Source organism: Dromiciops gliroides, chromosome 4, assembly GCF_019393635.1.
Source record: "Dromiciops gliroides isolate mDroGli1 chromosome 4, mDroGli1.pri, whole genome shotgun sequence".
In the NCBI taxonomy this organism is placed as follows: Eukaryota; Metazoa; Chordata; class Mammalia; order Microbiotheria; family Microbiotheriidae; genus Dromiciops; species Dromiciops gliroides.
This window is the reverse complement of record NC_057864.1, coordinates 450,057,194-450,069,701: the sequence shown is the minus strand read 5'-3', so window position 1 is coordinate 450,069,701 and position 12,508 is coordinate 450,057,194. Positions and strand designations below refer to the sequence as shown.

The following is a 12,508-nucleotide window of genomic DNA, read 5'->3' as shown; positions in this document are numbered from 1 at the left end:
CTCCCTGATTCCTTACCTGGCATGTTATTCATTGATGGCAAATTGGGAGAGCGAGCTGGAGGGGAGTCGTCATCCGAACTGGCCACAGTCTTGATGGCATCATGGTAAAGTGGGGTGGAACTGGGCATTGCAAACTTGGACATTCGAGACATCATGATGGAGAGAGGATTCTGGGAAAGGGTAGGTTCTGGAGGCATTGTGTAAGGGGTGCTAGAGGGAAGACTTCCGGGGATATTCACAGAAGCAGACTGGCCAGCAGTAGGAGGCGGTGGACCACCTATGAGAAGAGAAAACAATACAAAATAGATCAAAAATTAGATCTTTGCTGGAAAAAGGATGCTTGTTTCTAGGATACATGGGATATGAAGACCAAGAATGAGCTAGATTTCCATCAAAGAATCCTGGGCTTATAGAGAGAAGAGAGAAGAAAAGAGGAAGAATTTGGGGCATGAATCAAATGTGAAGATAAACACACAAGGTACTTTATGCTAGGAATGTTAGTCAAAGCCTAGTCCGAAGGATGGCTTATGGGCTTAGGGAAAACCACCCCATGAAAATATCAAGAAACAAGCAGGCATGCTTCTCTTTCGATCTGTTTAGAACTTGTCTTGCTTTGTGGGTGTGAAGGGAGTTTAGGCACTAATGCTTCTCCATGCTCTCTTCCCTAATTGCTGAAATCAAAAAAGATTTTTGAATGGAAAGGGCTGCTCCATTACCATGCAGCCATCCTAGAGAGATGTTACCCCTTGGCAAGAGACAAACTTTAGCTACATTGTTTTGGCTCTGATCTCGATCAAGTGGAGACAGTGTGGGCCTAGTAAGGACATTATCACTGTCCTCCACTCACCAGCTCTGGTCCCATTCACAAAACTAACCTCCCTGGTGACAGACAGTCCTATGAAAAACTACCGATGGAGTTAATCTGACAGGTGAAGACAGCAGGCCACGAAGAAATGAGAGGCAGTGGTTTCTGTGGCCCACGTTTGTTAGCCCCTCTCTTGATCTGAACTCAGTCTAGCTTGGGATCTTGCTTCCCTCATCGCCAATTTCTCAATCGGAGGGTAGTGTCTTAAAGTAAGCCATGTTTATCCACAGTTGAATGGCATTTTGGCATAAATGGGTATTGTCTTAAATATAACCCAGCTCATCTCCATGTGGTTCCCTGATGTATATAAATTATTTTGTGAACTAAGACATATTGTTCCCTCTCCTTTCCTGTCCCTGGTCATGCCTGTGCTCCAAATACAAAGGACCTTGCAAGAGCATCCTCTGCTTCAACTGTGATACTATATAAATCCTCTATAAAAAGGGGAGGGAGGAGTACTGATTACATCGTAGATGTGAAAAAGAATGTTAGGGCCCACCTACCAACATCCAAGCTGCTTTATTTTCACATGCACAAAGCTTCCTTTGGAGCTCAAGATGCTGCTGAAGAATATTAATCTTCCCCTCTCCATGTACTTAGGGGATGGGAGAGTGTACTGACCTGACTCTACATTTCCCATCATGGCTGGGGAAGCCATTGTGAGAGACGTTTTATGGTTTGGAGGGATCCCGGGACTCTGCAGTGGAGGTTTTGGAGAGGAGGTCCATCCAGGTGAAGGGGCAGGAAGTGATGGAGACTTGAGGTGAACAGGTGAAGCAGCAGCAGACCCCAAGACAGGAGGGGACTTAATGGAAGCAGCAGCAGCCGGACCTGCCAGCATGCCCGCCAGCTGTGATGGAGTCTGGGGCGACTTGAGGTTCCCCGAGGGTGAGCCCAGCATCGGTGACTGGACCTGGCGCATCGTGGGAGACTTGAGAGGATTAATGCCTGGAGAATGCACCTGGCTAGCGGCGACAGAGATATCCAAGGGCTTACGTCCCAGACTGCGCTGAACAGGGGGAGCAGTGTTGAGGCTGGCAGGGTTACTGGATGGGTTGAGAGGTAGTGGTGGCATGTGGCTGAGCCGGCTGTTAGTCCTTTGGTCAGGCCCAACTGGGTCTCTGAGATTCCGAAGACCGCTGTTGCCGCCCGGACCCTGAGACATGGGAAGGAAAGGCCTGGGGCCCATGCCATACTCCTGCTGGGGGTGATCACCAAATGGCAGGGGTACCATCTTTTGTTGGGAGGGGAGCATCTCGGAGCCACCTGGCCGTAGTTTCAGCATTTCCTCAGGCCCCACCCCAGCCTCCCTCATTTTCTGAGGTATCATCTGAGGGTTGGAGCCCATGTTGACGTTCAGGTTGACATCCCCCTTCATGCCACTGGGAACCATCCCAAACTCAAGGTCCCGGCCCGGGCCAATCTGTGGGGGCATTCCTTTTGGGAAGTCGGCCCTGGAAGGGCTCAGGGGCCCCTCTACTGGTATGCGAGGGAAAAGGGGATTGCTCCCAGGCTCCATGTGCCGCTGGGACGCTGGGATCATCCTGCTCATCTCCATGTTGGGTCTGATACCTTCTATGCTCATCCCAGGGGGGAGGCCCAGCTGCTTCTCTGCCAGCTGCTGTGGAAACATCTCGTCAGACAAACTTGGAGGGTTTGGGAAGCGCTCCCCTCGGCCAGGGCCACTGAAGACTCCCTGGCCTGGAGGGAAATTGCGTCCATCCGGAATTTTTGGCACATCATCCGGCCAGCTGACTCCAGAAAGACCCGGTCTGGATGCAGGGTTGGGGACACTTGGCCCCTCCATTTCAGAGTTTATCATTCCTGCAAATCCTGGAAGACGCATCTGACTTCCCGGCATGTTGGGGGGAGGAGCCACGCCCCTTGGGGGCAGGGAATGAGGCATGTTTATACCATCGGCAAAAGGCTCCGGCCCCGCAGGCCCCCAGCCTTCACTGGAGGCCATCTGGTAGGGCGGGGGAGGGCCCCGGACCACTCCTCGGGGCCCGTGCTGATGGACCATCATGTCCTGCAAGGAGCACTGCTGCACAGCCACCTGCTCCTGCTTCCTCCTCTTCTCCTCATAGAACTCCTGCTGCAGCTTCAGCCACGCCATCTGCTCAGGAGTCATGTGATCCAGGTGGTCGGGGCCCATGGGCCCCGGCTGGGAGTTCATGGGGGGTGGGACCATCTCCTCGGGTGAAAAGGGCACCTCTCTGTGTCCCTGAGGGCCAAAGGGAGCTCCCACATCGGTCCTAGGTCCAGGCCCTTTGCCCAGGCTCTGGGACTGGGCCATCATGGCCTGGATGGGACCCTCCGGCTTCTTCTGCGGTCCATCCAGCATGCCCGAGCTCTGCGGGGGTCCGCCAGTCTGTGCCCCCGAAAACTCCTTCTCGTCGGGAAAGAGCATGCGCTGGATGTCTCGAAGCGTCTGCAGGGAGCGCTCGCGATGCTCCAGCTGCTCCTGGGACAGCCCGTCGGGGTTCTCTCCCAGAGCAGGCGGCTCCCCACTGGACACTGGGGGAGGGAGGGGACCTTTGGGCTCCGTGGTGGAGCTACTACTCCCTTGGGAAACAGGCGTGATCGCTCGGTTGTTGGGGGTAGAGTTTGGCCCAGAACCTTCGGCGGGCAGCGGCGTGGAATTGGCTGGGCTTCCCGCAGAAGAGATCAGTTTGTTTTCCACTCCGGGACTGTCCTGATCCAGGGGACAGGGAGGAGCGGCAGACTTGGGTGCTGGTGCCGGAATGGGTGGAGTTAGTTGTAGTTTGGTGTTCTGGGAAGAATTCTGGTCCTGGGTGGCTGAAGCTGGAGGCTGCTGCGGTAGAGACTTGGGATCATTCCGAAGGGTGGAGATCTGGGTGTTCTGAGGGTAAAGGAGAGTTTTAAAGATCATTAGTGAACCAAATAACAAGGCAAACAGAAGAGTAAGCTGAGCTGGGAGCCACCCCGATCGACACTGATGGGGGTCGCTTCCAGGAGATGGCCCAGGCAGGGCCGCTAACCACACAAGACCCACGGACACTTGCATGTCCTTTAGCCTTCCCCATCCAAGGCTAGAGCATTCATGCTCCCCCGTGCTAAGGAAGCAGCTTCAGTAACCTCACTGGCGTGCCACTGAAGTTGTGTCAGAGCAAATACATTCAAGTATCTATTTCAACGAACAGGTTGGTATCACCTGTCCTTGTTTCCGACTCAGGGAGGGATTAGTTTCCCAGGACGTGGGAGGCTGATCCTAACACCTCTGTCTCAAAGTTACAACTAGGTGTTTAGACCTCCACTTGTCAATCAAAAGTCAATCATCTTTCTAACAGAAAAAAAGCGCACGCACTGTGGTGCGCACAACGCTCTAAGCAGGGAACGGCGGGCAAGGCAGGCCTCTCGGGTTCCGTTTCTCCTCGGTCACGTTGACTGAGTCCTCCTTGAGTTTCCAGGGGACCTTCTATCTCCCGGTTTCTGTTTTCAGGCTGTGATCGCCGATTCCATATTTGATAAGAATTTTCACATGAACTGCAGTAAGCTAATCTGTCAGCAGGAAGCTTCCATGGAGAAATCTGTAGCCATCTAGCTCGTGGTGTCTCTTGATCGGTTCTTTCCAATGGGCAGTAGCAGACCGGCTCTCCCCCGTTGGCCTGCTGCCTCATTATCACTTATTAAATACCGATGCTGTATTAAGTCCCATACAAAGGCAACAGAAATGACTAGAATAGGCTTTGTTTTTCTCTAAAGGGATGTGGATCTGGGTGTGTTATTAGTCCAAACACTAAGTTTGTAGAAAATCAAAAAGAGCCCATAAGTTCAGAGAGAGAACACATGTAGAGACTCTCTCTTCCAGACTCTTCACTAGCAGCCTCTGGTCACTCTGTGGAAGACATCCATCCTCCTGCCATTCATCTACTTGCCAGCTTTATTTCCAACCCATTCGGCCACACATCCTTTTTGCTCATCTCCATTTATCTTGTGTCAATGTTTGCACACCAATGATTATAGATATTTTTATGAGTTGTTTCTTGAATTTTGACAGAAGTGTGCATGCGTGCATGTGCACGCGTGCACACATGCACACACATGGACCAGGCCTACATGTATCCATCTCTGAATGTTTCTCTTCAGTTTGTGTTCTCGAGGGCAGGAACAGGGCACAAAAACGATTTCTTTAAGCAGGAATACTGGATGAGCCTAATACAGTGAAACTGAATGGGCATCCATCTAAAGTTCCACACTTAGGGGAAGTGTGGCTAGATTAAATTGTATGAGGCAGGAGTGTGATGTGCCAGTTAAAACAGCTAATGCAATCTCAGGCCATATTAAGAGAGGCAGAGAGTCTAGAACGAGAAAGCCGAGTCCCACTGTAGTTTGTCTTAATTAGACTATATGTGAAATACTGTGATCAGTTCCAGGTGCCAAATTATAGGAAAGAAATTGGTAAGCAGAGGAAGGCAACAAGGTTGGTGAAGGTCCTCAAAATCATGTCACGTAAGAATCTGTTGAAGGAAGTGGGGGATCTTTAATAGAGAGAAGACTTAGATATAACATGATAAAAGCCTTTCAAATATTTGCAGACGGCTGTATGGAAGAGCTCTTTTCTGCTTGGCCCCAGAGATCAAGGGTAGGGCAAAGGGTAGAAGCTACAGGAAGGTAGATGAAGGCTTCAGAGAAGGCAAAACATCATAGCCCTTAGAAGTCGGGCTTGGAACTGTAGCTGGAAGTGATCTGAATGGACTTCCCCCATGAGTAGTGGGTGCCCCATCCCCAAAGGTCACCAAGAGGAAACTAGATGACCGCTTCTCAGGGAAGGTCGCAAGACTTCTGGCCCAGACTGGTTGGCATCTTAGGTCCCTCCCAACTCTGAGACTTGACTACATCCTCCATCCTCTATCTACACTGGGGTGTGCGTTAGATAGATGACTCCTTTTCTAAGGTTAGAAGCGACGAACCAGGTTAGGTTTACACTGTGAACAATGTCCAACAGTCTGTGTTTAGTAAAAATATTAGTCACAGTACTGCTTGCTCTGAGGGCTTTCCTATTGTTATCCTGAAATTGCTACTTGGATTTTATTTTATTCTTGACCTTTTCCCATGTCTGGCCCCTCCAACTAGAGGCGATTCCTTGGATACTCCCTGGCATCGTGAAGGCAGCCGGCATGGCGCCTCGTCCCTCGCTGCCCCATGGACACTGAACTGGATCTGCCACACGCTGTGACCCCTTGTAGCATCGAGGACAGACTTCCACCTTGTAGCCAGTGAGTAGCAGAACTGACATCTGCACCCAGGAGGAGACAAGTGTTCTTGCTGCTAGACGAGCCACCAGAATGAACATAAGCTCCTTGAGGGCAGGAGCTGTTTGGTTTTTGTGCATCCTTAGCACTTAGCACAGTGCCAGGAACGCAATGGGTGCTTAATCCATGCTCACTGACCACAATGAGTGCCGAGTCCCGGACAGTGTAAAAACAATCCTGGAAGGCTCAGAGGACTTAGAGGGGCCAAGAGGCACTTTGAAAAAATGAAAGCAAAGTTCAGAGCCGTCCTGATGAGAGCCACGAAGACCAGAAGCCACGGAGGGCACAAGCTGCTACAGTGGATCAAATACCATCCTTGGGTCCAGGAAGACCTGAGTTCAAATTCTGCCAAAGACACGTGTGTAGCCCAGGGAAAGTTACTCATCCTTTTTAGCTGCAGTTTTCTTGTCCATAAAGTGGGGACAACACCAGCCCTTGTCTTATGGGATTGTCTGAGGGCCAAATGAGATGATACGGATAAAGTTTTTACTTGTGGCTTTTTTCCTGGTCCTTTTTTTTGGTTTTTTTTTTTTTTTTTTTTTTTTTTTTTAGTGAGGCAATTGGGGTTAAGTGACTTGCCCAGGGTCACACAGCTAGTAAGTGTTAAGTGTCTGAGGCCGGATTTGAACTCAGGTACTCCTGACTCCAGGGCCGGTGCTCTATCCACTGCGCCATCTAGCTGCCCCCTGGTCCTTTAATTAACACGAGCCTCACCCTATGCTCAACATGCAGCCTGAGATTTACCTGCTTCAAGCATGACACAAAGACAATCTCATAGAGGAAAAAGAGGCAGTGCAAGAATACTTTGTCCCCCACCGCTCCCCAATATTAACTGTAGCACTTACTATGAGCCAGGCGTTTTCAACAAAGATTATTGATTGATTGATTGATTGCAGGGCAATGAGGGTTAAGTGACTCACCCAGGATCACACAGCTAGTAAGTGTCAAGTGTCTGAGGCCAGATTTGAACTCAGGTTCTCCTGAATCCAGGGCCGGTGCTTTATCTACTGCACCACCTAGCTGCCCCCAACAAAGATTATTTCATTTGTTCCTCACTGCTATTAACCCCATTTTACAGAGGAGTCAAACACGAGGTGAAGTGACTTGCTCAGGTCCACACAGATAGTTAAGTAGAGATGGATTTGAACTCAGGTCTTCCTAACTCTGGGACCTATGCTCTATCCACTGAGCCACCAAGTGGAGGAAGCGAGCACGGGAGCATGACAAACAACCCAAGCCCCTCTGGCAGCACCAGAATCTGAGCCTCTTGAATTCAGAGATGGAAATCCGAGGAAGAGAGTGTGGTCCACAGAGCGGGAGTCCCCCGCCCGAAGTCACACAGGCTGTCAGGAGCTGGACGGCAGCTTGAGCCCAAGTGACCAGAGTGGGCCGGAGTGGCCGCCCTCACCCTCTGCCCGCCGCCCACCCCCAGCGCCCGTACCGGAGGGGCGGCACTTCTCTCAGTCTTGCTGTTTGAGATGTTCTGGATGTGGAAGGAGACGATCGTCTCAGCTTGGCCCTTGAGCACAGCTTCGGCAGCCCTGCAAAAACAAGAGGGGGGACATCAGGCAGGAAGCGCTCGGCACGGGCGGCACTTATAGCAGAAAGAGTGAGCGTCCGTCCTTTTGTCATCTCGTTCCTCTAATGGGCTTGTGACAGTGGGAAGACGAGGGTGTGGACCCAAGGAAGGCTTGGGGGGAAGAGCTGCCATTTTATTCTAAAGAAGTCTCTCTTGCCAGGCTCCCTGCTCTGCTACCCCAGGGGAAGGGACCCCAGAAAGTCCCTGGCCTTTGCACGCTCCCAGTCACCGCCTGGAGGCTCTGATCCCGGTAGAAGTGAGAATGAAGGGCCTCGAGAATCCCAAACCATGGCCAGATGCACGTGACAAGTACTCACTTATTGGCCATTTCGGTAGAAAATACATAAACCACTTTGGATGGCGTCTTCTGGGCAGCAGCTGGCTCCGGCGCAGCCGTCTGGCCATGGGAGGGGGTGGAAGACCTTGGGGCTGAGGCATTTGAAGGAGTCATGGAGTGTGCGGGATGCTGGGAATCCTGGGGCTTGATATGATCCGCAGAATTACACTCTAAAGAAAAGAAGAGATGCACGCGCATCTCAGGAAGAAATCGGAAGGGGAAGAGGGAAAAAGAAAAAACTCTTCCTCCCCACCCCATTCCCAGAATTTATTGCTCTGTAGCCCAAACCATCTCTGAGCACTTCCAGAAATGTCTTGCTGAGATAAACCAATTTCACTCTTATGGAAATATTCAATCATCCTTATGGTTAAATTGCTCATTCCAACTCACCAGGATGGGGCCTGATTTTATAGGGAAAGGTCACACTTTTACCCCTAAGATCTGAGCTTCACGTCTTGGCTACTCATTCCTTTAGTCAGCACAGGCCAAGTACCAGGAAAAAAAAAAGAGCCAATAGGCTTGGGCATTACAGTGTTGGGGGTGGGGGAGGCAAGAATAAAAACAACAGCCTCAGCGCCCCCCCCTCCCCCTGACTCACCCCACCTGGGTTGCCTGCCAATCTTCTAGCACACGTACTCGTTCATTCCTATCATACAGAAATCGGCTGTGACTAGCCCGGACTCATGCCAGGGCCATTAGGGCTTCCTCTTGTGCCTACAAGTCTGACAAAGTGGCAACCAGAAGGCACAAAACATGAGTCTTGGAAGATTAATCTGATGGCGATGAGGTGGGTGCATCTGAGTAACTACCCCAATGTGGGCTATTTGCATCCACAAACTGGAAGTGCAGGCTTTCATGTGGTCGTACCCGTGGAAGGGATGCCAGGAAAACCCAAGGAGAGCACCATAAGGGAAGGCACCCCCATGAACGTGCTTGTTCATTCCTAGCCCACCTGCAGCCCCACTAGAAAATTCCAGAGCAAACAACACCTCAAGCTGTTCATGGTCTAGGGAAACTAGAACTCTTTCCACTAAAAATGAGGAGGAGCAGGCATTGCTTCTTTTCAGGGGCAGGGCTCACGCCGGCTGCCGGGGGAGGCTAGCTGGCACTGAAAGACGGCTGGCCGGGGGCCTTTCCCTGCTTCCCTACAACTCTGAACATTCTGGCCACCTACCTTTGATTTCAGAATCATCGTTTGGTGTCCCAGCGTCCCTCGGATCAAAGGAGTCTGCTGAAATGCTTCTCTCCCTTCTCCCCTTTCCCTTGGCGCCATTTCCAGCCCCGTTCTTCAGCCCCATGCTCCCACCTGGGCCAGGGAGTGCTTTGGGGGGGTGGCCCCCACTCTTGGAATCACAGGGGGATGGCTGGGACTGGCTGGCTGAGCCCCCCTGTTTACCCGGATTGGAGAATTTGGAATCCAGCTGGGGGTTTCCAGATGGGGACATCACTGTGGGGGGACGGACCATCACCTCCTGCTTAGATTTGGGGCTACTGAAACAAACACATAACAGAAGGAGGTCAGACTGTTCATGCAGCCTGTCAACACAGAGCAGGAAGGCAGAGTTTCTGTTATGGGAGAAAACAGACCCAGGGAGGATCAGTAATTTTCCCCATGTTTCCGGGTAGCCTCTGTCTCCCCTCTCCCCCAGCCCCAGAGTCGATGCTCTGAACAGTGAGGGACGAGCAGTATGCCTGCCGGCTCCCGGGAACCACAGTCCCCAGAGGCCCCGTCCCTTCGGCTCCTGTCAGTAAAGGACAACCGTTTCTATGTACATAAAGAAGCGCCTCACGCCAGGACTGGCTCAAAGTAAACAAACAAGGCACTGCAAAGATCCCCATGCCGGCCATGCCCCAGGCTGAGGACACACTTCAGCTGTGAGGAGAGTCCAATTCCCTCCAGGAAGCCAGCACAAGGAAAACCCAGTGATGGAAGTCAGGTCGGGCAAACGCCCCAGGATGTGAGCCCCTCCCCAAACACACAAGAGGAGATAACGGGGCTGCTACCCACCCTGAAGTGAGACAGAGTCTCTGAGAGAAGAAGGCTTAGCATTCTCTTCCCTCCTGGGACGAATGGGTGGGAGCAGAGGAACTAGGGAGGTGAGAAGGTTGGAGAGAGAAAAGCAAGTAGAAAAGCTGTGGATGAATTCTGAACCTGCTGGAGTCCCCCTCCCTCTTCCAGAATTTAGTCTGCACTTCTTCAGCAGACAGGGTGCCCTGGGCCCTTACCTCTGCGTGTTTCCTGATGGAGAATTCCTCACTTTAGGGTTACTGGAATGCATTGATTGAAATCCTGAGCTTGTATTCACAGACGGGGACCGGCTGGCCAGGCTCCTCTAGGGAAGGGGGCAGGGGGAGGCAGTTGGAGCTGCGGGGGGCGCCCCTCAGCGCTGTCTGTCCCTAGGCCTTTTTCCTTTTGGCTTTTCTCTGCTGTGGTAGTGGGCCCTTTCCCCCTGCAGCTCCAGCATTCTCTAGGTGTGAGCTTCCTGCTGCCAAGGGAAGATCTCGCATCTCCGGGGCCCACTGTGGAGAAAGCCACCTGGACTTAGGTGAGATGTCACAACAACACACAAGCCAAATGAAGGAAGTGCATCCTTAAAAAAAGGCTACGCATACCTAAGCCTCTGGGGCACTATGCTCCAGAAGGAATTCCATCAAAATTGAGTCCTCCTTCCTCCCTCCTTCCCTCCCTGCACGTACTTGGGGGTCTGGAGTCTAAGAAAGAATCCTGCCTACGGAAGCCCCTTCTCTGAAGTTTGTCACTCAACATTAGGTCAATCTTTTCCCCAAACAAGGCCTTGATCAGCACTGGATCCCACACATTTCTAAAGCTACAAAACCACACAAATTCCTTTCTATGGGTGAATTGGAAGCTTTACCTCTGGTGACTTACCATGCCCTCACAAAAAGTAATGAACTTGGCTCCAATTATTTCCCTCACTTTAAGTTACCATGTATTTTAACTCATGCCCACAAAATCAGCCCATGAAACTGGGGGAAAAATAAAATAAAAATCAGTTGAGGCTTAAAAAAATAGGATTTGGATCAATATAAATTGAGTGAGTTATACCTCTAATTTCCATGACCCTCATTAAATTTTAATGGGAATTTTTGTCTTAGAAGGAATGTTAAGTATGGGGTGTATATTCTCTTATCCAAAGGAAAGGAGGTGGGGATACAATATTGCATGGATGAGCAAACAGATCCATAATTTTTGCAGGTAGCAGAACATTTCAGAAGGCTAAAACATTTCCTGAGCTTATCTGCAAGGCTAATTCAAAAGATAAAGGTCAAAACAATATTAGGGAGTGCAATGAGTGTACTCTCAGGGCAGCAAGGCATTCTGGTCATCTTGTTTAGAAAGCCAAGATCCAGCTTTCAAGGCACAGCTGGATCCTAGGGGGTGTCCACCGTACTTCTTTACCATCACCAGTCCCACATTTCTCTCTTCTTCACCTCTAACTGACTGGGCAAATATCAGTAGAGGTAGTGAAGACACCGGCTACAGGGACAGTAGCCAGAAACAGCGAGGGCCACAGCCTGCCTGATCTTGTTCTACTGGAAACAGGAGAATATGTTCCAGTCTAAGTCAACAATAACTTATTGTGTGGCTGTGAGTAAGTGACTTAGATGTCTATTTCTATTTACTTCTCCATTCAGAAAATCACAATCGTACTCAGTTCCTACCTACTTCACGTAGGATTTACAAACAAGAAGTATGGAACATCTGTTGATAAAAACTCCCCAGGTTTCTCTTTCTGTGTTAGGACAAATCTTGGTAGCATTCTGGAGACAGGTGAAGGAATTAGACTAATAAATTAATTATGGGTTTTGTCTCAGAGACCATAGGATACTGAATATATTTTGGCCTTGATTATATTTAATTTTTGTTTTCACTTTCTTCCCATCACCACCACTTTTGTAAGTTTAAACTTCAAAGGTGAAGTGGTAGAAAGAACATGAGGCTTGGAATCAAATGATCTAGGTTTCAATCCCAGCTCTGTCTCTAACTTTGGGTAAATCACTGCCTCTCTCGCTGGGCCTTGGTTTCCTCGCCTGTAATGTTAGGTTACTTCTTAGGTCACAGAATAACTTCGTAACTACTCATTTCAGTTAACTTCACACTAAACAGGAGTATTCGATAAAGCAGAAGTGGCCAGAAAATCTTTCACAGACCAATCCATTGAAAAGAATGGTCGAAAAAAGTGATGAATTAAATAGCTGAAGAGACAATTGGTAGTGTGGAAAGGCCACTATCTTTGGAACCCAGAGAAAATGGAAATAATTATACCGGCTCTCCCAACCCCAAGGTGTTCAACAAAAATAAAGGTCTATCCGGCACCTTTTATGTGTAAGAGCTTCCATCAGGTCGGGTAGACTCTCCATGGAAGATTTCTGGGTTTATGTGCTAGGCGCTGGGGACGCCCAAGTTGCTAAGGCCTCTGGAAACCTCT

At 50.2% G+C, this 12,508-nt stretch overlaps 1 protein-coding gene across 6 annotated transcripts in view; it reads right to left on the bottom strand.

Moving 5' to 3' along the window:
• Positions 1-12,508, bottom strand: part of BCL9 (BCL9 transcription coactivator) — a 120,120-nt gene that overhangs the window by 5,074 nt on the left and 102,538 nt on the right. For 5 of the 6 annotated variants that reach the window (XM_044005557.1, XM_044005553.1, XM_044005556.1 and 2 more), the window contains exons 4-9: positions 10,284-10,577; positions 9,232-9,548; positions 8,038-8,227; positions 7,583-7,682; positions 1,487-3,728; positions 17-277 (exon numbers count right to left, since the gene is read on the bottom strand). In XM_044005557.1, the coding sequence (XP_043861492.1) occupies positions 17-277; positions 1,487-3,728; positions 7,583-7,682; positions 8,038-8,227; positions 9,232-9,548; positions 10,284-10,336 (3,163 nt within the window). In that variant the 5' untranslated portion in view covers positions 10,337-10,577. The remainder of the gene's footprint in view (positions 1-16; positions 278-1,486; positions 3,729-7,582; positions 7,683-8,037; positions 8,228-9,231; positions 9,549-10,283; positions 10,578-12,508) is intronic. The other variant, XM_044005559.1, reaches the window with a different exon arrangement.